At 38.6% G+C, this 27,102-nt stretch overlaps 2 protein-coding genes across 9 annotated transcripts in view; one reads left to right on the top strand and one right to left on the bottom strand.

Annotated features, from left to right (window-relative positions):
- Positions 1-27,102, bottom strand: part of MEIS2 (Meis homeobox 2) — a 207,991-nt gene that overhangs the window by 60,655 nt on the left and 120,234 nt on the right. The gene's annotated exons all lie outside the window — the stretch shown is intronic.
- Positions 12,096-12,595, top strand: LOC123944743 (protein S100-A10-like). Its single transcript, XM_046010079.1, has 2 exons — positions 12,096-12,354; positions 12,546-12,595. Exons 1-2 carry the CDS (start codon positions 12,096-12,098, stop codon positions 12,593-12,595), a joined length of 309 nt encoding a protein of 102 aa, XP_045866035.1.

The raw sequence follows: 27,102 nt of genomic DNA on the forward strand, positions 1-27,102 counted from the left end.
ACCACATATCAAAAGGAGTCAATGATGTGCAAGGCTTCACAGAGAAATTTTACATTTGACCTTATGGTGTGCTGATCAGCAAATGAAGCCATGGGTTTTGACGCTTTTTCATTTGTCTTTACTTCCCATCAGGGCTCACCAACATTTGTACTGAGCCACCCTCCCACCATGGACCACTTCCCTCTATCATTCTGAATTCGAGGACTGTCATTTCAGAACCATACACTCCCTTCTGAAGACACCGCAGTTGCACGCACATGATTATAAAACACGTCTCTAGGGAGGTCCCTGCTCTCAATTCACTGATTTTCTTAAACAGAAAAGTAAACTTTTTATCCAGCATGTCAAAGTCATTCATAAACTAGGAAGCCTTTAATATTATTTCCCATCAACATTATTAAAGGGTGACATTAGGAACAACAGAGTATTCCATTCAGAGCGTTCTAATCATCCCAGTGTTGAAGAGAATGCGCATTCTTCAATCATCTAAAATTTTATTCTTCAGGTATTTCATCTTCTATAATAGTGTGCATTATCTAAAATGTGCACAATTACTTATTAGCAAACCCAAATGCCATTAGGTTAAACAAAATCCCCTGTACAGCAAAAGGGGTTAACCAGATTTGTATTAGTATAGAAGCCAGGCTTTTAATATTCTGCAAATGTTAACAAAGAAAGATGATAATGTTGAGTTAATATGGGTTAAGCATAAAATGAAAATAAATTTTTCTGATTGTGAGGTGTTGACACTTTTTTGGCTAGGGCCTGCAGCCTGTTCCTGAAAGCTGTGTAATTACAGAAGGCTTTTCCCCTCCTTCCCCCTCCTGCTTCGAGCCTACCCACATTAGTAATGACCCCTTCACTGCTTCAAAAACCACTAATGGTCTTCAGCACGGGCAAGAAAAATGAACAGGATAAATTGGAATCCACAGTCAGTAATTTGCATCCTATGAGGCTGCTTTGGCCACTCACACTCATTCCTGGCCATCAATCCTTGCCTGTCAGGTGCGGCCCTCTGCCGCCACGACAAATACTCCTCCTAACACTCTGGTTCGTCCAAACAATGTACTGGTCCTCTATTCTCCTTTTGGTAATGGAGATAATGAATGACTGACCAAACAAGAAAGATTGCCCATCACAGACACCCGGGTGGCTTCAAGCTGGAAAAGGCCAGGGTACAAATTTTAATGGACTGAAAACAGTGGTTGGCGGGGGGGGGGAAGGACCAAGAACAATCCCCAGATCCTTCTCTTCCTAGGATTTTCCTGCCAAATGCAAGGAAGGAGCACCTTTAGACTCTTCGTCCCTCTAAGATTTTCGAAGGCTTCGGTTTATTAGGTTATTGTCCCTATATGGCAATGATGGGAGATTGAACAGAAATGTGCAAATAACAAAAAGGAAAATGAGAACTCATTGCACGAGCACATCGGCATGCACTGGCAATGTCATCCAGTATGTTGTTCCTTTACGCAGTATTTTCTGTTTGGTGTGTTCAGTCTTGCTCGCTGTTGGATGAGTGTGCTCAAGGCAGGTCTAACAAAACATGGGTGTTGTGGGGGGTGTGTGTGTGGAAAGAGGGACAGAAGCAGACACACACATGCACATTCAGAAGGTTTGGATGAAATAAAGGTTTAGGATGTTAAGGAAGTAGAAGCGTAGAAATCCGATGTGAGTGGAGAGCCAATTCCTTCAAGTAGGACTGTAAATTCTGATCACATAACAAGAATTCTTTCCAGTGTTTTATTAGAAATTTAGTCAAATGACCACAAAATTACATAAACAGTACATTTTATCTTGGGAATCCCTGAGCCGTACTTTCGTTTCATGATGAGAGTAGTTGCAAATTCCATCCACAATCATTAAAAAAAATTGGGACCTTACCAAAATTCACCTTGCACAGATGGCTTTTTTTTTAATTAATAGGGAAGACCATAATAACTTTAACTTATTTAAATAACGTTCTGTGGTTTTTGAACATTCGTGATTCTATGCCCCTTTTATACATGGAGTGGACTGTTTATCGGAAAGTGTGCTGGCAGTCAGCCACTATATTTCTAAAATTAAAAAGGGGATGGAAAACAATCAGCTTTCAGAGGAACTGGAACCATGGCAATGTGTTTTGGATTAATTTACAAATATATGTATATATTTAAGGCCTAACTGTAGAACCAGAGAATTTCTACTACATGGTCTATCATACGCATTCTTCTACTTTATTAGAACAGACATCATATTGAAATAATAAACATGGGAGGCCTTCACTTCTTCTTTGATGTATATTACTAAATGTCTGACTGGCTCAAGTTTAAAATAAACTTTGGTATGTTTGCACTTGAAAACTGGAAGTAGACCACAAGCAATAATTTGTTGTCAGTTTCCATATTCTTGGACTAAAGCTATAGTTTAGTCTGTTCACTGTTGGGGGCCAACCCACTCTGGTCCAGTGGCCCAGAGGTGGCTCAATTTACTTTTAAGAACGCACACTGTAACATAATAGCGACGATGATGATTCCCTTCATCAAGAAAGAACCAGCATAGGTCAAAGTTTTTCACATCCCAAAATAGTTCTGAAGCCACCGTTGAATAGAAGTGAGTCACAAGGATCTCCTTACTTTGAATATCAACTGACAACTCTTCAAAAAGTTAATGAGACATGTGTGGCTCACAACCCGGTGTAGATAGAAAATATTTTTAATTGCTTTTTTTCCCCCTAAAGACTCATTTGAAAGTAAGGTATTATTTTTATTCAAGATACTAACCTTATTTAGACCTTCTGCCCCTCTCTCCTTTTGAGGTTAACCTAGTTTATCAAGTACATGGAAATGGATCTACAATATCCTTAGAATACATCAGTGAAACAGTTTTTGGAAGAAACCACTTAATAATAATCTTTTGTGATTAATCCCTCTCCAATAATGTCCAAACTGGAAATGATTTATGGTGAATTTTATTCTATGTCAAAAGGATTTGTACTGATGTCTAAGAAGACTTCAAGTTATATTTCTAATCATCTCATGAATTAGAAATATAGGATAAATGAAAACGGTAGTATTTGGAAGGGTGAAAAATTGGAAATAAACTATCAACTGAATCATAGTTAAATAAAATGTGAGGTTCTCATGAAAAGGTTTTCTCATATATTGAGTGAAATAAAGCTAATTGTAGAACATGTATTATGAATTTTTGCAAAAGAGATAAATACATTATGTATGTATATATCTGTCCCTGTAACTGCAAGAAAACATCTGGCAAAACACACACTGATAATGGTTTATGTTAAGTAGGGTACGGGGTTGAGACTTTAACTTTTTGTTTACAGATACCTATACTGTCTCTGTCTATACTGCTTCAAACAAGGGTTTTAAAGACTTAATTTTTAAATTATAATTTATCATAATTGTAATGAATTCATGTACTTCATATTTTAAAATCCATACTAATTTAACACTTTTAAAAAGTTATATTCTTTCATGCTATGATAACTTTCTGACTGGATAATTATTTTTAAAGATTTTGTTTATTTATCTAACAGAGATCTCAAGTAGGCAGAGAGGCAGAGAGAGAGAGAGAGAGAGAGAGAGAGGGAAGCAGGCTCCCTGCTGAGCAGAGAGCCTGATGCAGGGCTCGATCCCAGGACTCTGGGACCACAACCTGAGTTGAAAGCAGAGGCTTAACACACCGAGCCACCCAGGCACCCCTGACTAGACAATTTTTAAAGGCAGTACATCTCTAGGACCAGCCCTGTCTTTTAAGATTTCCTCCCTACGCAATGAGTCTGACTCACTTGCTGGCCTATGAAGCTTACTAGAGGAGCTCTTTGGAACAATGTCCAGTTTCTCAAATGACTTCTGTGAGGATATAATGTAACCATTAAGACAAACCATGGAGTAATTTATTGAGCAGGGTCTTAGTTTGAGCAAACACTTGGAAACTGATCACCTTTCCTCAGTCCCCTCCAAGACACTATTTGCTCTTTAGAGTTCACCGAGGTAACTTAGATTTTGATGAGGCCACTCATATATGGAACCCTCTAAGCAATTTTCCTGAGGTGAACAATAAAACTGCCTTGGGTAGGGTGCCTGGGTGGTTCAGTTGGTTAAGCATTGCCTTCAACTCAAGTCACAATCCCAGAGTTCGGGATGGAGTCCCAAATTGGGCTCCTTGCTCAGCAGGGAGTCTGCTTCTCTCTCTGCCTCTGCCCTTTACCCCTTCTTGTGCGTGCTCTCTCTCTCAGAGTAAATAAACAAAATCTTAATAAAAATAAAAATTAAATTAAAATCTGCATTGGGTAAATATCCCTTACTACTCTAGGACTATGCTTACTGAACTGGGGTACATGCAGAGGTGTTAGAGACTTAACCCCTGGGGGGGGGGGGGAAGACTTAACCCCTGAATAAATAAATGCATTTTCTGGAATGTCAAATTTATTCAGTGGCCATTAATTTAACATCTTTTTCATATGTAAACAAAAATTCCTATGCTATGACTAGAATGTATGCAACAAATAACATTTTCACATAAAACAAAAAACAAGGTATTTAAAACCCATCACATCCTCACAGTCGAAGGTAATCTCCTATCCACTAAATTCATATTGCAATTCATTTGGTACTCATAAATTTAGCCTCCCATTGTTATATATTATTTATATATTTTGTTTTCATTAAGTATAACTTCCTGAGGGCAAAGCCTTGGGTTTTTTAAACTTTTGTAATTCTCCCCAACTTCATCTGAGTATCTCTAAATATTTGTAGGAAAAATGGAAAACATACAAATAAAAAAAAACAGACGTAAGTTCTCTGTCAAGCTGTGCTGTCACCTTGAACAAGACTGTGCCTAGAATCCAGTCTCTGGAAGGTAAAATGAAGAGGTTAAGCAAGCTCTATATGGGTTGAGAAATGTCTATAGAGATTATAATAAAGTTTGTGATGGTTAATTGTGAATCTTAGTGATTCTCTCTCTCTCTCAAATTGTCTTGAGCTTCTGATCACCACCTCAGGATACAGTACAAACTCTTCACTCTTTCACTGCCAAACTCACTTCCTGTTTCTACCCTACGCACTTCTACAGGAAACGTGATGTATCTCTCGCTTTGTGTTACTGTCAGAAGTGTCTGCATTTCTGTGTGTCCCCTTATCTCTGTCCTGAGTTCTTGAGGTCAGAACCACAAAATAGTAGAATAAAAAGGTCTTGAGATAGAACTATGGTCTGGAACCCAACTTATGTAGATGAGAAAACAGAGACTCCTGGGCTTAAGGAACATAACGCCCAGTCCCAGAAACAGGAAGCAGGAAGAGAAGGGATAACCACATGCTCTCCTGACACTTAGTGAAGGTTTTCCCCACTTTAACGTTAACATTTCTCACTGAAGTACCTTTGCCCTTTCTTTTTTGGTAATGGTACCCTGATTTTCTTTAGGAATGTGTTCAGGGGTGGCCAGCGGACCAGACTTATTCAATCAGCATAGTCAGTCATTCCGGCTGCATTGAGAATGAAACCCAAGTTAGGTTAACGGGAGTCAGTTGGACTGTCCGTCAAAGGCATTCACTTTTCACAGGGGTTACTCAGTCAGTAGAATGTGTGCCTGGAGTTGCTGATGCCATTGTTGCTACCGAAATAGAAAAGCCTGGCTGAGGACGAAGCCCCTGCAGACAAAAGCAGAGCCAATGAAGAATAGATGCCTGACATTATTTCTCCACGCGGATACAGCTCTACCTAAAGCCAGCCCCTTTTACCTTTCAGTTACTTGAGCCAATAAATTAGTCCTGACTCATATACATGGCCGGCTTAGATTACCTGCAACCTTTTCAGTTTATTCCTTCACTCCCTCCGGCTAAAAACGATTATTTGTTATTGAAAAAAGAAAAAAGAATAGGAGGAAGGAGAAGGAAGAAGAGGAAAGAAATGAACCATGTTGCTTTCATCTATGCTTGCAGACTCTGATCAAACACGACAAAAATACTGAGGATTGGGATTTTGAAAAAAGGCTTATCAGAGTTGTGATCCCAATAAATTTAAAAATGACCCAACTTGGAAGACAGATATTTAAGCATGCAATGTATATAAAACCCAGAATTTTTAAAAATCTAAATAAGAAAACCAAAGTATAAGTAGAATTCTTAGGGTATTTCTTAAAATGACCAAACAGAGAGTAAATTTTAGTGTGTTTCTTGTGTCAAGTTGCAACTCTTAAAAGAAATGATAGAAATTTGCTAATCAAAATACCTAAGACTCAAAAACCTTACAGAAACCAAAGGCTGTGATAATGCAAAATGACACAACAGCTTTTGCAATCATCCAGTTAATTTAGGGTTATTTTATTTCAGTAAAATTCCCAGCTGCCAGAAGAGAGTGCATTTTACAACACGCCCTTCCATTTCCATGATCCTGTCATGTCCATCGTGGCCAGTCCAAACACTGGATCCAATGGAAAAGCCTCTCCAGCCAGAAGTAGTCACTCTCCCTAAAAATTTCAGTGTTTTCTCTCCTCTCTTGTATCTTTATTTGACCCACACTGTTTTTTATGTATATTGTGTATCTCTGTTATATCCTTCACTGCACTGCAAATCACTTGAGGACAGAGGTCAAGATTAAAAGCACTGAGCACAGTGTATCCCACATAATAGGTGCTCAATACATCCTTGTGTGTGATGTATTGCTTCTGAGATTTATAATGTTTCCTTCTAGAAGGGACTGATGGTGCTACGTATATGAAGCATAAATACCCAGATAAAAATGGAAAGATTGAGTCAGTCACTTAACTGTTTTACCGACACGATGTTGGATATTTGAAAACATCTACTAAAATTTTCACTTTTCATCCAGATGTTTGGTGTCATGGAAACCCAGATTTCAGAGTTAGATCAGTGAGTTGGGTTTTGTTTGGTTTGGTTTTTTTTTTTTATGTCACATGTATATTTGGGATGAAGAAAATATGGCTATTTCAGGAGATTCATTTCCATTTGAGTTCACATGGAAGTAAATAGATTGAACTAGAATAATCACATCTTTTAAAATTCAGAAAAATGTTTGAGAATTTTTTAAATAATAGCCAGATCCTAAGAGATTAGCATGTTTGGTTGATATTTAGAGCCATGGTAGGAAGCCCTCATTAAAAAGGGCAAAAAGAAAAGCGCTTGCTCTCTCTCTGGTAGATAAGCTAATGGAATACTGAAGGAGCCTGATGGATTATCATCCAGAGATTTTAAGAATAGTTATTAAATTTATTATTATCAAGATATAGATAAAATAAAAAAATGAAGAAGGAATTTCTTATGAAACCAAACTTAATGACTGAAAGAAAAAAAAAAGTAAGTGTCTTGGGACAAAGAAGTAACAGTTCCTGCAAGAGGAAATGTTACATAGACATATTTTAATGGTATAGAGGGAGTTCACATGGGCAGGAATGATGAAACTGAGTGAAGGTTAGACACCAACACCCATTCTACTTTTTAATATTTTTCATTAATTTTTCTTATTTTTAAAGGGTCTTATTTTTATGTTATCTCTACACCCAATCTGGAGCTTGAATTTACAACCCCCAAATCAAGAGTTGCCTTGCTCTCCTGACTCAGCCAGCCAGGTGCCACCTCCTACCGCACCAGCCCTCCCCACGCCCCACGCCCCCCCGCCAGGCCCAGTCTACTTCTAAATTTCCAAAAAGATATAAGAAGTATTAGAAAAACATTTCTAGATAGGGGTCAGAATTTTAAGCACAAGGGATATAATTATTTCCCTATTGACTGAGACTTTAAAGCTGAGCTCAGTCTTATTTTGAAAAATAACAGAAATATATTCCTAAGGCTAGAGAAAGATAATTTTTATTTAACATTTGTTAGGACGCTCCCATGAGCTGCTTGCCCATGCGTGTTACACTGCCTACATGGCTAATGGGTAATCTTACCGAATGAGCCAAAGGCCACAAATAAGGCCTTGACTCATTTAACAATCATTTCACATTTCCACACTATGACCAAATTAATATTTTATGGGGCTACTCAGTTCTATAGCCAGACCACTTTTCCAAAAAATTGAATTTTGTGCTTATTTATTTTATGGATCATTTGTTGAAATAGGTTTCAAAACAGGTTTGGGCTATTTAGATTTTTCAGTGAACTGAAAAAGAAAAACTTACAGACCCAGAGTTTTAGAACTAGACAGGACATCAGAGTTATCTCATTCAAACTTTCTTAATTTTGTGTCTAACAAAACTGAGGTCAACCGAGGAGAAAGGGACTTGCCTAAACCTTGTTGGCCTGGTTTCCTCCATTTTATTTTATTTTTTTTAAGGCATCCCTGGTTTCCCCAGCAAGAAGAAATTTCACAATTACATAATCTCAAAGAACATTTTGTATGGAATGTCTTATTTCTACCCAAGAATGGTGGATACCAATAGCCAGATTTTATCTGTAAATTACTTAACATCCATTTCTACGTGTTCTTACATCACCTTAGACTTCTCCCTCATGCCATGCCACTGCATTGCAAATACCCGCTCATTTGTCTACCTCTCCTATCTGACCCTACTCCCCTTGAGAGCAGAGACCAGCTATGTACATTTGACTTCCAGAATCTAGTTCACAGCCCAGCATACAAGAGGCATCAATAACTGCATGTTGAATTAATCAAACAAATAAATTCTTTGCAACCTAAAAATACTGTTTTGAACTGAGAGAGAAGTCAGTGGAGGCAAAGATAGCAAATGAGACGGGAGATTTAAGGAGGGAGACAAGCAAAGAGGTAAATAATACCAACATTTTATGGCATCATACATGAAACAGTGAAAACCAGCTCTTATTTAAAATAAGAGTAAGATTTGGGCGCCTGGGTGGCTCAGTGGTTTAAGCCGCTGCCTTCGGCTCAGGTCATGATCTCAGGGTCCTGGGATCGAGTCCCACATCGGGCTCTCTGCTCGTCAGGGAGCCTGCTTCCCTCTCACTCTCTCTGCCTGCCTCTCTGCCTACTTATGATCTCTCTCTGTCAAATAAATAAATAAAATCTTTAAAAAAATTAAAAAAAAATAAAATAAAATAAGAGTAAGATTTTATATATGTAGAGAACAGGGTAGAAATTGGCAAATTCAGATGGTGACACTGAGAAGCTGTAGAAAAGAAATAAGTGGGACTTTTCATTCGCATTTAATATCTCTTCTTGTTAAAGAGGCTAAGGGGTTTCTTTAAAACAAGGATCTGAAGTACGTGGTAGAGAGTTATATAATGTCTAGACAACAGAGATACTTGTATCTAATCTTATGACAACAATCCTACTTAACAGGTCCAGACACAGTGCCGTATGAGACTGAGTTAGAAGGAAATGAGGATTTGGGGTTAGTCTATTACATTTAATAACATGAAAAAATATGGATTAAAAAAGCAAGCAAAATAAGTCAATCATAGAAAGATAATTATCATATGATCTCTCTGATATGAGGAATTTGAGAGGAAGGGCGAGGGGTTTGGCGGGTAGGGAAGGAAAAAATGAAACAAGATGGGATCAGGAGGGAGACAAAACATAAGAGACTCTTAATCTCACAAAACAAACTGAAGGTTGCTTGGGGGTGGGCGGGTAGGGAGAGGGTGACTGGGTTATGGACACTGGGGAAGGTATGTGCTATGGTAAGTGCTGTGAAATGTGTAAGCCTGATGATTCACAGACCTGTACCCCTGGTGTGAATAATACATTAAATGTTAATAAAAATAATTTAAAAAAATAAATAAAAAATAAAAATAAAAAGAAGACTTAGGTGTATCTGCTTACTTGTCCCACAACAAGCAAATTCATAACATATTGAAAATATTAAATTGTAATTAGCTCTAACCATCATTTTAGGTTTAGATTACTTCTAATCTAACATATTTATTGATAAGAATGCACACTATTTTTCAAGTATTATTTTTAAATATTTTTAAATATTATTCCATGCAACTCAAAATAAAAATTGTCACTTACATCCTTAAAAAAAAAAAAAGTGGGAGTACATATTAAAGAATCATTAAGCAAGTTTACAAGCTATAAATAACAATTCTGATATGTTTAGTCTAATTTTCTTTGCATGGACTACACTATAAATAATTTTGTCGAATTTACCTTAAGAATGTACTGAAAGTCCAATGTGACAAGAGAAAGCTACCATAGATTTAAAGAGGAAGTTGATGTTTAAAGAAACGGAGGGTTATCTTTTTTTTCAAAAAGGTTATTATCTCTAGAGTAAGCAAAGGAACTGTTGTGGATATTATCTTCTTGCTCATCTCAGAGTACAGGATAAGAGAATGGGGTTAATGATAAGTTAAAAAGTCATAAAATAAAAAGAAAGTAGCTCTAAAGGAATGACTTCTTACGATGGGCAGTAGTGGTTAAAGAGGCAAACCTTAGTAGCAAAGGACCATTTCTTGTGCCAGATCATGAAGAAGGTTTCAGTCCGGTGCCAATGAGGAATCAGACCTCCCAAATAAGAGTTAATTCTTTCACTTTACAGTGCATCAAGATAAAAACGCTAATGTGTAGAATAGTGGCATTAAAAATTTGGTTCAGAGGCTCCAAACTGGCTTCTTTTTGTTATGCACAGATGCTTTTTGCATATAAATGAGCACTGGATACAACTATACATGTAGATGAATACTCCGAAAGGGGGGGGCAGGTGGGCTAAAAAAAAAAAAAAAACCCCTGAGATTTTTCCTGTTTAATTATAATCCCATGTTCTTTTTTTTTTTTTAAAGATTTTATTTATTTATTTGACAGACAGAGATCACAAGTAGGCAGAGAGGCAGGCAGAGAGAGGAGGAAGCAGGCTCCCAGCTGAGCAGAGAACATGATGCACGGCTCGATCCCAGCACCTGGGATCATGATCTGAGCCGAAGGCAGAGGCTTTAACCCACTGAGACACCCAGGAGCCCCTATAATCTGATGTTCTTAAAATGTTTTAGAATTTATATGATTTTTAAAAACATGGGAGAGGGTGCCAGGGTGGCTCAGTAGGTTAAGTAAGCCTCTGCCTTCGGCTCAGGTCACGATCTCAGGTCCTGGGATCCAGCCCCTCATCGGGCTCTCTGATCAGCCGGGAGCCTGCTTCCCTGCCTCTCTCTCTGCCTGCCTCTCTACCTGTGATCTCTCTCTGTCAAATAAATAAATAAAATCTTAAAAAAAAAAGGGGGGGGGAAGGTCATTATCAGTCCTGGGAATATGAAAAGTCAAAGATATTACCCAAGTGTTTACCGTAGTTATCCACAGGTACTAGTAAATAAAGCAAGCAACTCCTACCATAGTAAAAAAAACTATTAATGAGCCATCCAAAATAAAGGTCAGTTACCGGTACTTATTTTGGAATTCCCCATAGTTTTATCTTATCAAGTTGTTTTTCCTTCCCCCTTTAAAAGCAGCCTGTTTAGTGAAAGTTGACTGAATCAAGATGGGGACAGAACGAGGTACTGTCACACGCTGATCTGTCTTTGTGCATATACTGCCCATGACTGTTTCACCTAAACACACAATTACTTTACATATAAAGTGTTTCTAAAGCAGATGAAAACAATCACTTTGTGAGTGTCCAATTTGTCTTCAGAATGTCAAGTCATCAGTAACTAGAGCACCTTTAAAATGTCTTTCAACATACTTATGAATATGTTTCTTCTGGTAATTATAGAAGATCATCAACTATCTAATCTATGTCCTCACCAAAAAAGATGAGAAAATATTTATGTACATAAAAATACATGTTTTCATGACTCTGGATATTTATTGGCTAAACATTTACTCATTTAAGATAAAAGTGATTAAATACTGAAATATCAAACCATTTGATAGTATTTTGCCTTTTACCACCATAATTAAATGTTATGCTGAGTAAATCCAAATGAATTAAAATCTTGTGGACTAAAAGAAAATATAAACACACACACAAAAAGGTTTCATTACAAAAGAATAAGAATATATGCTAATATAGATTTATAACTTTCTTAAATATTAAATGTGGCTACTTTCTTCCTAACTTGGACAGCAAATCAGAAAATATTGAGAAAAAGGACACAATGGACATGCGTCCTAGCCAGCCAATTGTCCCCACCGCTCCTCAGGCCAAGCTTTCAACAGACCTCACCAAAATGCTCTCTCAAATGGAACACACCTTGGAAAACATGATGTTTACGTTTCATGAGTTTGCTGGGGATAAAGGCTACTTAACAAAGGAGAACCTGAGAGTACTCATGGAAAAGGAGTTCCCTGGATTTTTGGAAAACCAAAAAGACCCTCCGGCCGTGGACAAAATAATGAAGGACCTCGACCTGTGCCTAGATGGCAAAGTGGGCTTCCAGAGCTGCTTCTTGCTCCCTCAGGGCTCACCATCACATGCAATGACTATTTTTTTTTTAAGATTTTATTTATTTATTTGACAGACAGAAATTACAAGTAGGCGGAGAGGCAGGCAGAGAGAGAGAGGAGGAAGCAGGCTCCCTGCTGAGCAGAGAGCCTGATGCGGGGCTCCATCCCAGGACCCTGGGATCATGACCTGAGCTGAAGGCAGAGGATTTAACCCACTGAGCCACCCAGGCACCCCTGCAATGACTATTTTGTAATACACATGAAGCAGAAGGGAAAGACATAGGCAACACTGAGCAACACTCCCGCCCAGTGAGAGGTCTCCAGAAGGGTCTCTTAAGAAATCTGTCTTACAGCTTCTCCCAGTATAAATTCCACGAGGACATTGGGACCCTGAGAAATTGTACAAGTAAAATCCAACCCCCATTTGAGAAGCAGAGAAAGAAAAGTCAGATAAGCTTTTGATTTTTGTATTGCTTGCATCCTCTTGCCCTCAGTAAACAAATTCCTTTTTTAGTTCCTCAAAAAAAAAAAAGAAAAAAAAAATTGGGAAAAGTTTACTCTTGCCTTGGGTAGCCAAGCTGACCTCAGTAGGAAGTGTTTTTCTAATTACCTTTCTACCATGTTTCATCAGCTTATCAGGTTGGATAAAACAGTGGAATAATGGGAACATATTAAAAATATGAATATGTGAAATTACTGAATTGGCTATATATTTTCTAACCTAGTAAGTGAAAAGATTTTATAGAAAGTGATAGCTACCTCTTATTCCTCCTGATTTGTATATTAGAAATTGATGACCTATCTTTACATTCTTAGAAACAAATAATCCGGGGTACCTGGGTGGCTCAGTCATTAAGCATCTGCCTTTGGCTCAGGCCATGATCCCAGAGTCCTGGCATCGAGCCCCGCATCAGGCTCCCCGCTCTGCGGGAAGCCTTCTTCTCCCTCTTCCATTCTCCCTGCTTATGTTCCCTCTCTCGCTGTCTCTCTCTGTGTAAATAAATAAATAAAATCTTTAAAAAAAGAAAAAAAGAAACCAATAATTCTATTTTTTGCACAAAAATATTTCTTACAAGGATTTAAGAAGCCCTGAAAATGGTTGTCTCCGCAAAAGCTGGACTTTTAAAGGACTACCCTTTAATGTAGCTGAATTCAACTAGTATGATCCAGTATGGCCGGCTTGTGTTCTTAGTTGAGCATCCTTTCTGATTGTTGACTGGTCAACAGTTTGGATATCGCTTCTGACTTTTCTACATGATGGACAAAGCCCTTTAACGTTTCTGATATATGCTTGTTAGGTTGTATCTTTGGTAGATGAACTCAAGTTTGACATATATTCCTCTATAATATATAGAGCATAAATATTTTAATTTTTTAATTTATTTTTTTAAGAACATAAATATTTTAGCACAAGGTGAGTTGACCATAGGCTTTCATTTGAAACTGGGTAGTTTGAGGTAAAGTCTGAAGGTATCTTCACTACTTGTGTGTTCCAGACGAAATCATATGCATTATTTAAATATCTAAAAATTTAAATACTCTTATTTGAGTAATTGGAAATACACCCTCATAGCAACATAAGCTGAGTGGGTTTAGTTTTCTAAGAAGTTGAAACACTTAAGGATTGCCACATGGCAAGAAATAAGCCACAAATGGCCTTTAGATTCTAGCAGAAAATCATTAAGAAAATCCAAGGTTATTATTCTTATATATATATACCATCAAACTGTTGATTAAACTTTATCTAAATAAGAATATTTTCTTGGGGCGCCTGGGTGGCTCAGTGGGTTGGGTCTCTGCCTCCGGCTCAGATCATGATCTCAGGGTCCTGGGATCAAGCCCCGCATCGGGCTCTCTGCTCAGCAGGGAGCCTGCTTTCCCCCCACAACCCCTCCCCCCACCCCCGTCTGCTGCTCTGCCTGTGATCTCTCTCTCTGTCAAATAAATAAATAAAATCTTAAAAAAACAAGAATATTTTCTTAAGAAAAGAGAGAAGAGAGGGCAAAAGGTAAATAGGAGGAACCAAAAGTTTTCTCAAAGAGGTCAAAAGTATGGATAGAAATCACCATCCAACTGACAACCCTGCTTCCCCATGGAAGATCATGACGTGGTTTTGGCCTGGATATTGAAGAAATCTAGACTAGCAAACTCTCCTCCTTTGAACAGTCCCAGCTGACAATCAGTATCCATTTAGTATCAAGTCTGACCTGGCAGAAACTAAACAAAAAAACTAAACAGCTATTTGGACATTTAAAATTTTCATTGAGTGTACACTACAGAGAGAATTTCTGGGGGAAAAAATGTTTATACATTTTTATACCACTGCTTTATAAGGTCTTCATCTTTTTTCTAACCTACCCAGCCAATGTTGAAATGGCCTGAAAATACTGTTATAAAGAATGTATAAACCTATGTGCAACTTTATCCAAGTGATATTTGTACCGTTCTAGAAACAATAATGGATAGCTGTCAGGTTTTGGATTAGAGATCTAAGAAGTCAGATATCTAGAGCAATGGAGAAACAGAGATTGAGACTGGTATTTTGACATTTCCCAGGTTATGTTCTCTTTTCTCTTCCTTGAGTTCTTTGAATACATTCTCCCTTTTCATTTTAAGTCACTGATGTGCCGCCAGTGTTACAGAACCTAGAACCACTCCCTGGACACATTACTTTTTTTTAACTCCTTGGACATTTGGGAATACAATTTACAGCAAGTAGAAATACTGCAAACTGAATTGCTAAGGGAGTGTGCTCTTTGCTTAAGTAAGTTCTTTCATAAGATAAATAATGTTCTTACAAAGCAATTAATACCACCAGTGGAGTAATGCTCCTCTAACTTTTATGAACAAATTTAGATGTTTACAAGAAATACCGTATGAAAACTTCTGATGGATTTATTAATAAGAACTTGGATTTACACTTGTTTTGTTCACTGCTGTATGCCTAGCTTGTAGAAAAGTACTTGGGAGAGTAGTACAAGCTCAATAAATAACTGGGAAATGAATAAATGAATGAACACTTCCAAGGTCTGACCTGAGACAAAAGCACGGAGTCTCATTTCAAGTGCACAAGGGAAGCAGGAGGAATATCAGTGTTTAGGCTTTTACCTTCTCACATGAGTCGTTAGAACCACTCAGTTGGGAGGAGGCTAATGGCAAGGGGATGGAAGTTTCTGCATGTTACAGATTTAAAAGCATACTCTCTATCAATTTGTTTACACTATTGAAAATCAAAATTGTTTTTTTCCGCAAGGAATTATATATTTTTAGGCCCATATTCACTAAGATATGGGGGGGAAGGAAACCCGTAGAAAGCCCCACAGAACTTCTAACAATAGTCTAGGCAGAAATATGTGACTGTCATACTAAGGCAGTAACACTTTCCATGATTTAATACCCTAGCGGATAAACATTTAAATTTAAAGTGTAGATACATTTTGGAAACACTCAACTGACTCAGGAAACACATGTGCTTTGATGCCATCAGGTCATACTTCAGGTGGAGCCCCGGGAAATTTTTTGGAAAGTACTGGGAGAAATAGGTTGGAAGGAGGGAGAGAGAGCACATAAATCCATTAGCAATTGCATTTATAGCTCTTCCCATCTGTCATTTTCAAAGCATTTTTCTAATATTAGCCGCTGAAGTTGTAAGTACACATGGCTCACATCCATTGTCTCCTCTCACTTGGTAAAGACAAAGAAGTGAACGCAGAAAGCGTAAGTGACTTATCACTCGTTCGTGACCCAGGTGGAAATAAATGCAAAGACTTAAGCCACAAGTTCGCAATTTCCTTCCTTGTGCCGAAAATCTATGAGGCCAACTTTTTCCCTAGGAATAACTTTTGCCTTTTAATAGCATCTTCACTCTTATTCTGCACATCAATTAGGGAGAAAGCATGGGATATGAAAACATGGTTGGAGTTACTTATTATAACCCATTGCATTGTAGATTTGATTATGCCAACTGTAGGCAAGAAAGGCCAACTTAGAGAAAAAAAGAATCATGGGACGTGAGCAAGACTTGATGAATTGTATGAGGTCTACAGCTGCCATCAAAATCATGTAACACAATGGATTTCTATGGTCTTTGTTTTAGTTTTACCGAAGCAAAGTGATTCAGTAGTTTTAACTAAACTCATACCGCCCTATCTCCCCAGAACATAAATGATATTACATTGTCTGCTCTCAGAGAGACAAAAAGTGGCCTGTATCATTTAACAAAATTGTCTGAAGAAATTAATAGCTGTATGACAGTCCTAAATCGTTCTATCATTAGATCAGTCATTTTAAACTTTAAAATACGTATGTGCCTCCCACTGGAACACACACTTGAAAAAGACAACTAGAAGACTTTAACTGAATGAGTCTTGCCCCTACTCAGGCCATACCTGCATGTGTGCAAGAGCGCTGGGAATCTGGAAGCTTCTAGTGACTAAAGTCTGCAACATACTTCTAGAATGACCAATAGACTAACTAGTCACTCAAATGAGGAAAAGGTTTGGCAAGTCCAAGGGGAAAAGGAGCTAACAATTATTCACCCACCAAAATTTAAAAAGAAAGAAAGAAAAAAAACTTATACAGAAATTCAGGACATATCTCACAAGGGGAAGAAGAAACTAAAAAAATTTTAAGAGACAAAGCCAGCCTATGCAAATTAGAATAATATATGCACAAATCTCTGGAGAAACTCTATTATATCACAATTAATGCAGAGCCTGCAATCAAGCCAGGCTAATTTCAATAGATTCCAAGTTTTGAACAGTTCCTAGACTATCCAAGTGGGAATTTGGCCAGGATGCTGGGGTTAATAATTCACTTTGAGAGAGGCTAATTCTTTGGGAAGCAGCCCACTCTGCAGGAGGAAGCATTTGGCCCATGTGAGCAAATTTGCTCTTCAAGATCGCCCTTTATTAGCTCCACAAGACACCTTTCTTTCTTTCTTTCTTTCCTTTCTTTTTTTTGAGAGGGGGTTGGGGAGGGGAGGGGTCAGTTTACTTTCTCATACATGTAGAAATATTTATCATGTTTTCAATAAATATAGAAGACATTCAGAGAAATTCTTCAAGCATATACATTAAATGTTTGGGTTCTTAAAGAACAAATTTTACATCAACTTCCAATTACTACGATCTGAGTATAGGGTTGTCAGAAGAGTAGTGGGCAAAATGCACCGCCTCTGGAATCAGACAGTCCTGGCTTTTCATCTTGGCTCCAAACTGTGAAACTTTGAAGAGGCCACTGAACCACTCTAGGATTCAGGTTCTTCACTCCTAAAAAGGAAAACTAATGGTGCCTACTTCATAGGGGTCTTATGAGGTTTAAATAAGTCATTTGTTAATTGAACAAACAATTACTGAGTGCCAGAAACTGTTTGAGGCCCTGAAAACACAGCAGCAAACAGATGAGATAAATCCCTGACCTCATGGAATTTGTATTCTGATAAGAGATATATGCAACAAACAACAACAACAACAAAACCACACACACAGTCTGCCTGGGACTAAGTTTTATAAAGAACTTGATTAAGGTCATCTCTGAAAGGAGATAGAAAGTGACTAGGGATGCTGTTCTTTTATGTAGAGTAGGTCAGGGAGAACATTCTGGAAAGTAACACCTGAGCAGAGACCTGAATAAAGTCTGAGCTGGCCAGGAAGCTGGGAAGCTGGAGACCAGAGTCCTAAAGCAGGGGAGGGGGACTGTGTGCGTGTGGAACGATGGGGTCAGCAAAGTAGCCAATGGCAGACCATCTCAGGTCTTAACGGGTCATCTTAAAGGACTGAAGTACTAACCTAGCATCTGGCACATAATGGAACACATAACAAAATGGCGATTTATTCCCATATAGTCACAGCTCAGAATCTTTTGTTTCCATTGCTCTGCTACGGAGTTGGAAGTATTCTCCGTTAATCCTCTCAGCCTAACATAGCTGATTCCTAACTGATACCTTCACACATTTTAAATGCTCATGAATATCACTATTGTTTCTAACCACAGACTTTTCCTGTGCTGTGTGATTATTCAGCATCTTCTTTGTCTGCTAATGGTTCTTCAAAGTGATGGGTTTTTTCAAGCACTTTGGTCAAGGGGAGTGGAGGTATACAAAAATAATGGGACATATTAAGTAAGGAGATGAAGTAATATAGTATCCTTTTTGTTTTCCCCCAGGAACACCCAAATTTGGGTGTCCTTCCTACTTAGCTGTTTTAGAAGGAAATCTTTCACTGTTCTTCATGTCTCTAAATCTGACTATAATCAAGCCCCAGCAACAACCAGGAGCACCCGCAGGAGATACTGAATGAATCATTCCTACCTTCCCAAAACTTGAATGGCTCCATGTCATCAACAACCAGAGTCTTGGGGCACCTGGGTAGCTCAGCTGGCTAAGCGTCTGATTCTTGATTTTGGCTCAGGTCCTGGTCTCAGGGTTGTGAGATTGAGCCCCATATCGCCTCCATGCTAGGCGTGGAGTCTGCTTAAGATTCTCTCTCCCTCCCTCCCTCTGTGCTCCCTCCTCCCTCTCACCCCCCTGAAAAAAAAACAAAAACAAAAACAAAAAACCCAAAACCCAAAAAAACAAACAACCAGGGTCTTGGCCTCCATTTGAAGGTCTTTCACATTCTGGGCCCAACCTATCTTCCCAAACTTGCATCACACTACTCTAGAACACATACATAAAATCCTAACTGAACCATACTAGCCTCTCTGTCCATTTTATTCCTGTATTAGTGCCATCAAAATATTTGCCATCTTTTAGGTAGTTGAGATGCTCTCCCTTATTTTAGACTCTCTTCTGGTTTTTATATATGTGGAAGCCTATATTTCTCAGCCCCTCTGCCTCTCTTCCCCATGAACTGGGCAGGGCCATGCTCCTAGTTCAAGACATGTGAACGTGACTAAGGGGGTACATAGGCTCTTTGGGGGCTAAAGAACTCACTTCTGATATAAATTCCCCAGGTCCTTTCTCCTGCTGTGGCAATTGTGGTACTTGTTGAGATGAGGAGCCACAGAATGGAAGGACCTTTACATGCGACCTTGCATATGGAGGACAGCTACCTCAGAGAGTAGCATGAACTCCCCACAGACTTTGTGTGCCAAGAAACAAAGACTTATGTTAAGCTATTGAGATTCTGGTGCTCTTTGTTGAGGCAGCATAACATAGCCTATGCTGACTGATATACCATTATTCACGATCTCCTTTGATTACTACTTTGAAGTGATTCTTCCTCTCTTAAAAAGTCATATGGAGGGGCGCCTGGGTGGCTCAGTGGATTAAGCCGCTGCCTTCAGCTCAGGTCATGATCTCAGGGTCCTGAGATCGAGCCCCGCGTCAGGCTCTCTGCTCCACAGGGAGCCTGCTTCCTCCTCTCTCTCTGCCTGTCTCTCTGCCTACTTGTGATCTCTCTCTGTCAAATAAATAAAATAAAATCTTAAAAAAAAAAAAGTCATATGGAAACAATTTTACTGTTTTTTAGTTGCTGGTAAATTATTGCTTAATAGGAAGAATCAACGCTACTGAAAAGGCTCTTTGATACACTTGGGAGCTCAGAAATGGAGGTTGAAATGAATCCCACAGGGTTCTGAAGGGCTGATGAGCTGTGTTGAGAGGTGCCTAGAAAAAGAGATGGAGAGATGAGTAAGGTTCAGAGGGGACACTTGGAGATGAGATGGGTATAAAAAGAATGTTTCAAGTGACACATGTGCTTTGTGATGTGGCAGTTCCCCATGTCACTGCAAAACTTTAGTAAAATTAGAAAATGCAAAAACTCCTCGGGTGGTTCGATTTCTTCAAGAAGTTTTGCACCAAGATTGTGTAGGGTTAAAACGGTCATTTGAGTGGTCAAAGGAATCAGCTGATATCTGGGTCACACTTCACTTATTAATGAAGCAAATAGGAGAGATCATGTAACCGTCTTGGATTATAGATACTGGGAGGCCTTGACTCCCCAATAAGAGAGAAAGATTCTCAGCAAGAGGAACCATATTTCACACATCTCTTTATTCCTGCAGGTGCTTAACCCCAAACTTTATACTAGAGGACTCCAGTAAAAATGGACCGCGTGAACAGATGACTGCTGCAGATCAAAACTAGTCCCTTCATTTTGCTTTCTCATACCAAAATGTATAACTTACTCTTCTATTTTACTTTCCTGCTAGAGTGCTCGCTTCGGCAGCACATATACTTTTCTGCTAGAAACATTCTCAGAATATTCTATGATATTTTGGTGATTTTTAGCTTGTAAGTGGTAGCAAATATTTTAAGTCCTTATCAGTACAACCTTGCTAATTAGACACTGTTCTGTTTATTCTCTTAATCTGCACTCTAGCTGCATTTAATGATCTGAATTTTGTCAGCATGAAGAGAAAGAGCTTCCACAAAGGGTGCGAATTGGGAGGAAATGTAGATAAAAATGAATTTCACTATCTCACTTCCAGTTTATCTTCTCTGCCATCAACATTAAAGTCCTGTTTTTGTCTCTTCAGAAAACCACATGACATTTGAGAATCTTCTCCTCTACTGCACAAATTTCAGAACCATCTGGAATACCTTCCTCCCTTCCTTCTCTCCACTTCCCTGATCGTCCATCCTTTCTTCCAATACGAAAGTGTTTTTTTTTCCCTTATTTGGCTTACTCTTCTTGTGCTTCCAAGCTCTTTAATTTTATCTTAATTCTCTGGCTACTTTGGTATCATTTGTGGGAAGCCAGACTCACACGTACACAGGAGAGTTTGCAATAAATAATACTTGGAGATAAATCGTCTGTGGTATACATCAAAATCAACTTTTCTGGTTTTTAATTCGAAATATTAATGAGAAGTTAAAAGGGCAAAGACTGTGAAGCTGGTACATCCCAGTATATGAAGAAGAGCTAACATAACACATATGTAACTATTTTTAATTATGTTTGGGCTCTCCATCAGGAAGCCTTCTATATGCATAAAAATTAGTAGATTAAACTCACACCTATAATCTTTGAAGATCTTCTCATAATGAAACCAGTTTCTTATGACATAATACTTGAGAAGAACATTTGTTAACTTGGCCTATTTTTGCAAAAAAAAAAAAAAAAGTATAGATAAAAAAATGATACACGGCCCTCTCCACGTATTTCTTTTACTTGTTAGAGCTAATGAATTTAAGATTATTGGCAGAGACTATAATAATAATTTACATATATACTCAGTCAAGTTCACAAAGAATGAACTCCCGGTTAAAATCCTGGTATATAATAATGGCTTCATTTCAAAGAGGAAACACGTGTGAGTGTGTCTGTCACACACACGCATGCACACACATGCACACATGTCACACACACACACACGCATGTGGACACATGCACACGTTCTCGCTGCCATGAATTAGAGATGCTCACAATTTAACAAATACGTATTTCAACGTGCCCTTTGCTACTTAAATTCGTGGCAGCATCTGCATGACTGTCCCCAACCTAGTGCAAGGAAAGTGATTCCTTGCCCAGACAAGGGGCTTCTGACACTTGTCTTTATTGCCCCGTCATAAATTCATAAAGGGATGTCTGCTGTAACCAGTTGGCAAGTTCACTGCATAAACATCAACACCAATTTAATGACTTGTGTACACATCGTAAACTAGAGAATCTTTATACAAAGAAATCAGATAAATCAAACATGAGCTGAGGCTTGGGGAAAGCAATTAAAGCCTTAAGTTAAGGTGGCTGGAGGAGGGCACTGTATCACATCAGAGCAGATAATGGAAAAGGTGTTAACGCCACTACAGTATGTGTAATTAAATTAATTAGTAATATTAAATGTGTTTAAAGCAACATCTCATCAACAGATAAGAGAAATAGACAAGAGCAGATAAATAGATAAGAAACATTTAAAAATTTAAATTTCCCATTTTGTGTGTTCAAAGATGGGCCAACAACAACAACAACAAAAAACCCCAAAAAACAAAAAACCCTGAAACTTCCTACAGAGTTGATAAAAATAAAACAGGGAGGGGATGTAAAGTTGATCTACTTGCCTCCGGCTAGTAATGGAAAAAAGGAATAGTCAGAACATAAAAACCTCTTTGGCCCTATTTCATTTCCTATAGCATATTGAAATGTTTTGGTGCCAACCCATTTCATTCGAATACCTCAAAGGCTGATAAAAAGTATCTTTAAGGTACATTGTTTTCTGAGCAAGTATTTGTAGTCAATCCCTAAGAAATACTTAAGCATCACCTGGTAATACAAATTTTAAAATTATTTTTAAAACATCCAAGGAGCTTTTTGCTGAACAAAAATTAGATTGCTTATATGCCAAAGCTCCTCATCAGCTAAAAGCTGGAAGCTAAATTTGGCCATAAGAAACTGGCTTGGAACTTTCGAAGTTCTGGGGCCAGATTCAGCCCTGTATTACTTGCATGGCTTGTTACATGGGGGGTGGGGGGGGGGTGGGGGGTGGGGGGAGGTCTGTTCCAGTGATAGCAAGACTTGCATTTATTCATCTCAAAAGCAATAAGATCTTAGAACGGAGCCTCCATAACACAAAATGCTTTTAAGTTCTCCCTGAGGGGAACACAATATACACAATTTATGTAAAAAGAAGAAAAATGAAAGCTAAGTATTCCAGTTAAGGGTCAGCAATCAATATTTCTTTAACAGCCTAAGCAACATGCATTACTCTTAATACAAATACTTAGGGGACTTTACACTCTCCATAAAGGGGGATTTCCACATAATTGGGGTTGAAAGTGACAGAATATGCTCTCCCAACTTAGTTTCTATTGCTGAAAGATGAAAAACATATTTGGACAGCACTTCGTGGATCCTGTCATCCTTGGTTTAAACTTCTTACCTAAATGTCCTAAATGTTTTAACTTCTGACCTTAATGTCCTAAGCAACAGGTAACTACCTTTTAATACATCTCAGTGGAATATGACAAAGACATTACAACATCAATATGAAGACCATACAGAAACAGGAAAAAAAAAAATCTGAACACAAAACTAATTGTACTGAGATCATGAGAATATGGCTTTCCTTGGCAGGGTGGGGGGGGGGTGCCCAATTTTTTTCATGGTGCTGCATGATGTTGTCAAGAAGAAGTTTTTTAAAAAGTAAAACTTCTATTCATTTCAGCAGCACAGAAAAGTTATGATAAGATATTATAGGTAGATAATGGACCTAAGAAATCTAGTATAAGTAAAAGGACTAAATTTTTAAAAGCATATATACCCTAATTAGTTTCTGAGCATTCACTTTGGCCCTCAGCCAATCTAGTCTCCATACTGGAGTCAGAATCATCACTGCAAAGTACAGATTTGATCTTGTCACTCTACAGCTTGACATACTTCAGTAGATTTCCATTGCTTTCAGGCTAAAGATCAAAATGCTTTTCCAGTGCCTGCAAGAAACCAGATGAGCTGAGTGGGAGCCTCCAGAGTCATATTGTTCTATCATCTAGCATCTCCCCTCCATCCCTACAACCCTTCCATTTCCACAACTCTAGATGCTTTCTCCCGCCACAGGACCTTTGCACATACTGTCTCTGGCTTCTTCCCTTGTGACCTGTCCTTCACTCCTCTAATGCAACATCTTCTCACTTCACATCTACTATTAATCGTTACTGCCCTTTTTGATCAGGTCAATTCCCTCTTAACATATTCCTAATTTCTCCTTAGGGCACTTCCCCAACTGTCCTTTTACCAGTTTATAAGCACCACAAGGGCAACACTTGCATCTATTCTTCTTATCCACCATTATATCTTCAGTGCCTGTCACAGAGGGTGGTTCATAAAGGAAGTGCTTGATTAATACCTGTGGGATAAATGAGTGAGTGAATGAATGTCAAGGTATAATTAAGCTTCTTAAAAAAGCCCACAAAAGCAACCTCAAGGCCTTTCTAAGCAGCTTGAAATGAACTAATAATTCAGAGACTATATCAATACAGGCACTGCTCGATGGCTAGGATTGAATGATTCCATTGTGGTTGGTGAGGCCCAGCTGAAGTATTAAAGGAGGACCATCAAAGAGCCCTTCTGCTCCTCACCGGATCCTTAAAAAGTGGCACAGGGCACACTGGCTGGATCTTTTGCTTGCGCACGGCTGTCTTCCATACTTAGCCAAGCTGACTCAGAAGTTAAACCTCTTAGAAGGATGAGTTATCCACTTACTGGGTTTTTAAATAAAGAAGCCTATTAATTTTTCTTCACATTTGGAGTAAGTAATCAAACAGTGGTCATCTGTAAAGAACTTCTAATTTCTCCCTCCATCTGTATATGCTTTCGTGATGACTATTTTTAAAAATTCATTTATTAGTCCTGTGCCTTTTAAAAGTTTTTATTCTTCCTGTTCTTTCCTTCTCTCAGTGATGTGTTGCCATATGGCCTAAGGAGCCCCAGGGACATTACCCGCCACCATCATTTCTCCTGGTTTCCAAATGACCTTAATTTTACTAAGGTTTAAGATTCAAGTGTATAACAACCTCTCTTTCGTTCCAAAGCAGAATTTAGAGAACTCAGTTGTAAATGATTCATGTATCTGCTTTTTCCCCCTGTGTATCAAAAGCATGAAGTGTTCGCTGACTCCTCATTTTGAAACCAATTTCTGTTTTCAACCACTCTGTTAAAACTGCCTTTATTTGCTTAGCACCAGAAACAGGATTTTTGGGGTACCTGGGTGGCCCAGTTGGTTCAGTGTCTGCTTTTGGCTCAGGTCTTGATCCCAGGGTCCTGGGATAGAACCCCATGTCAGGTTCCCTGCTCAGTGGGAAGCCTGCTTTCTGCCTGCTGCTTCCCCTGCTTGTGCTCTCTCTGTCAAATAAATAAATAAAATCTTCACACACACACACACACACACACACACACACACACACAGAACAGGTTTCTTTGCATGGGTTATGAGTTTTCTTTAGATCTGTTAAGTATCTAGCAGATACTTAGATCTCTGTATTTGCATACCTGCTTTGTCCTTGCTAATAAACACCAATAAAACTCTAGGAATATGGCTTCTGTTTCCACCAAACCTGTTTGCTCATCTATAGAATAGAATAATAATACCCTACAGGTCATTAGGAGGATTGGGAGGATGATTGGAGTGATGATGATTTAAAAAGCTAAGGGGCACCTGGGTGGCTCAGTCTTTTAAGTGTCTGACTCTTGATTTCAGCTCGGCTCTTGATCTCAGGGTTCCAATCTCAGAGTTGTGAGATCAAACCCTTCATCAGGCTCCAGACCAGGTGTATGTAGAGCCTGCTTAAGATTCTCTCTCTTCCTCTCCCTCTGCCCTTCCCACCTCCCTCTCCAAAAAAACCCACAAAAAACAAAAAACAAAAAACAAAACCCTAAAAAACAAATGATAATTGTTCTCTTATTCTTTTAAAAACACTGGTGTTGGGCACCTGGGTGGCTCAGTGGGTTAAGCCTCTGCCTTCGGCTCAGGTCATGATCTCAGGGTCCTGGGATGGAGTCCCGTATCGGGTTCTCTGCTCAGTGGGGAGCCTGCTTCTCCCTCTCTCTCTGCCTGCCTCTCTGCCTACTTGTGATCTCTCTGTGTAAAAAAACAAACAAACAAACAAACAAACCAAAAAAACACTGGTGTTCTATTTGAAAACTTTGTGAAATATATAAATCCACGAGTTTCTAAAACTGACCATTTACAGCTTATATATGATATGCCTCATTGTCCATGGCTCCCCAATAGAATTTATAATTACATATTTCTAAACATTTAATTTAGCAATATTTTTATTATTTTTTTAAAGATTTTACTTGTTCATTTGCCAGAGAGAGAGAGAGCACAAGCAGGGGGAGCGGCAGGCAGAGAAAGAGGGAGAAGCAGGCTCTCTACTGAGCGGAGAGCCTGACGCAGGGCTCCATCCTAGGATCCTGAGATCATGACCCGAGCCAAAGGCAGAGGCTTAAGCAACTGAGCCACCCAGGCATCCCTTAGTTTAGCAGTGTTTTTATATCAGTTCTCTTTCTCACTGTTGTCCAAATGAGAGCATTTTTTATCTTTGCCTTTGAAGTCATTTTAACATAAATCAGTCTCCCATTTCCTAGAAAGTTGGAGAATGTCACCCAAATTTCTGCTAAGGATGAACTCTTGTCTTATTTTACATCATGAAGTGCCCATTCTTCATGATTAAAAAAAAATAATAATACATCAGGGAGAATATCAAGTCTACAATGTTATGTTTTAAAATGCCAAACATCATGTTGATATAAAACAATAGATTTCAGAAATCTAAACATTTATATTTCAAGTTTTACCTGTTTCACTTGCTGTGTGTTTTCTCTCTATCCAGTCACAGATGTTGGGTTCAGGAAGGTCAATGAGTCCACCTATTTTATTTGTAATATTTTTTATACTCCAAAATCAAATTATTTATATTCTGAAAATTAAGTCATTTTATGTAAACCAACAGCTCAATGATTCCCTATATTTTCCTTAATTCTTAAAGCATTTCAGAGCTGTGATATGCCCTATTAACATCTAAAAATAGGAAAAATAGAAACAAAAAAGGCCATTTCTCAAACAGTAGGCATTTCATCATGTTGAAATAAGATCTCGCCCTCTAGGTCTGACCCTCACCTCACCTCAGACTTCCTGGATTCTTAAGACTGTGGCCTTGGCACACAAGGGTTAACATAGCCCATAAGCTAAATTCAGGATGAAATGGACAGGGCATGAAGAACGAGGACCTCCTGGTTAAATCTCCATGCCACGTGTGGTCAAGAACAAATGGAACAGTCTTTCCCTCGTCTCTGGCCTTTCTTGCTCTTTGGGGTGAGAAAGTAATGGACTGTGGTATAGTCACAACCA

This window comes from Meles meles, chromosome 6 (assembly GCF_922984935.1).
Source record: "Meles meles chromosome 6, mMelMel3.1 paternal haplotype, whole genome shotgun sequence".
Classification (NCBI taxonomy): Eukaryota; Metazoa; Chordata; class Mammalia; order Carnivora; family Mustelidae; genus Meles; species Meles meles.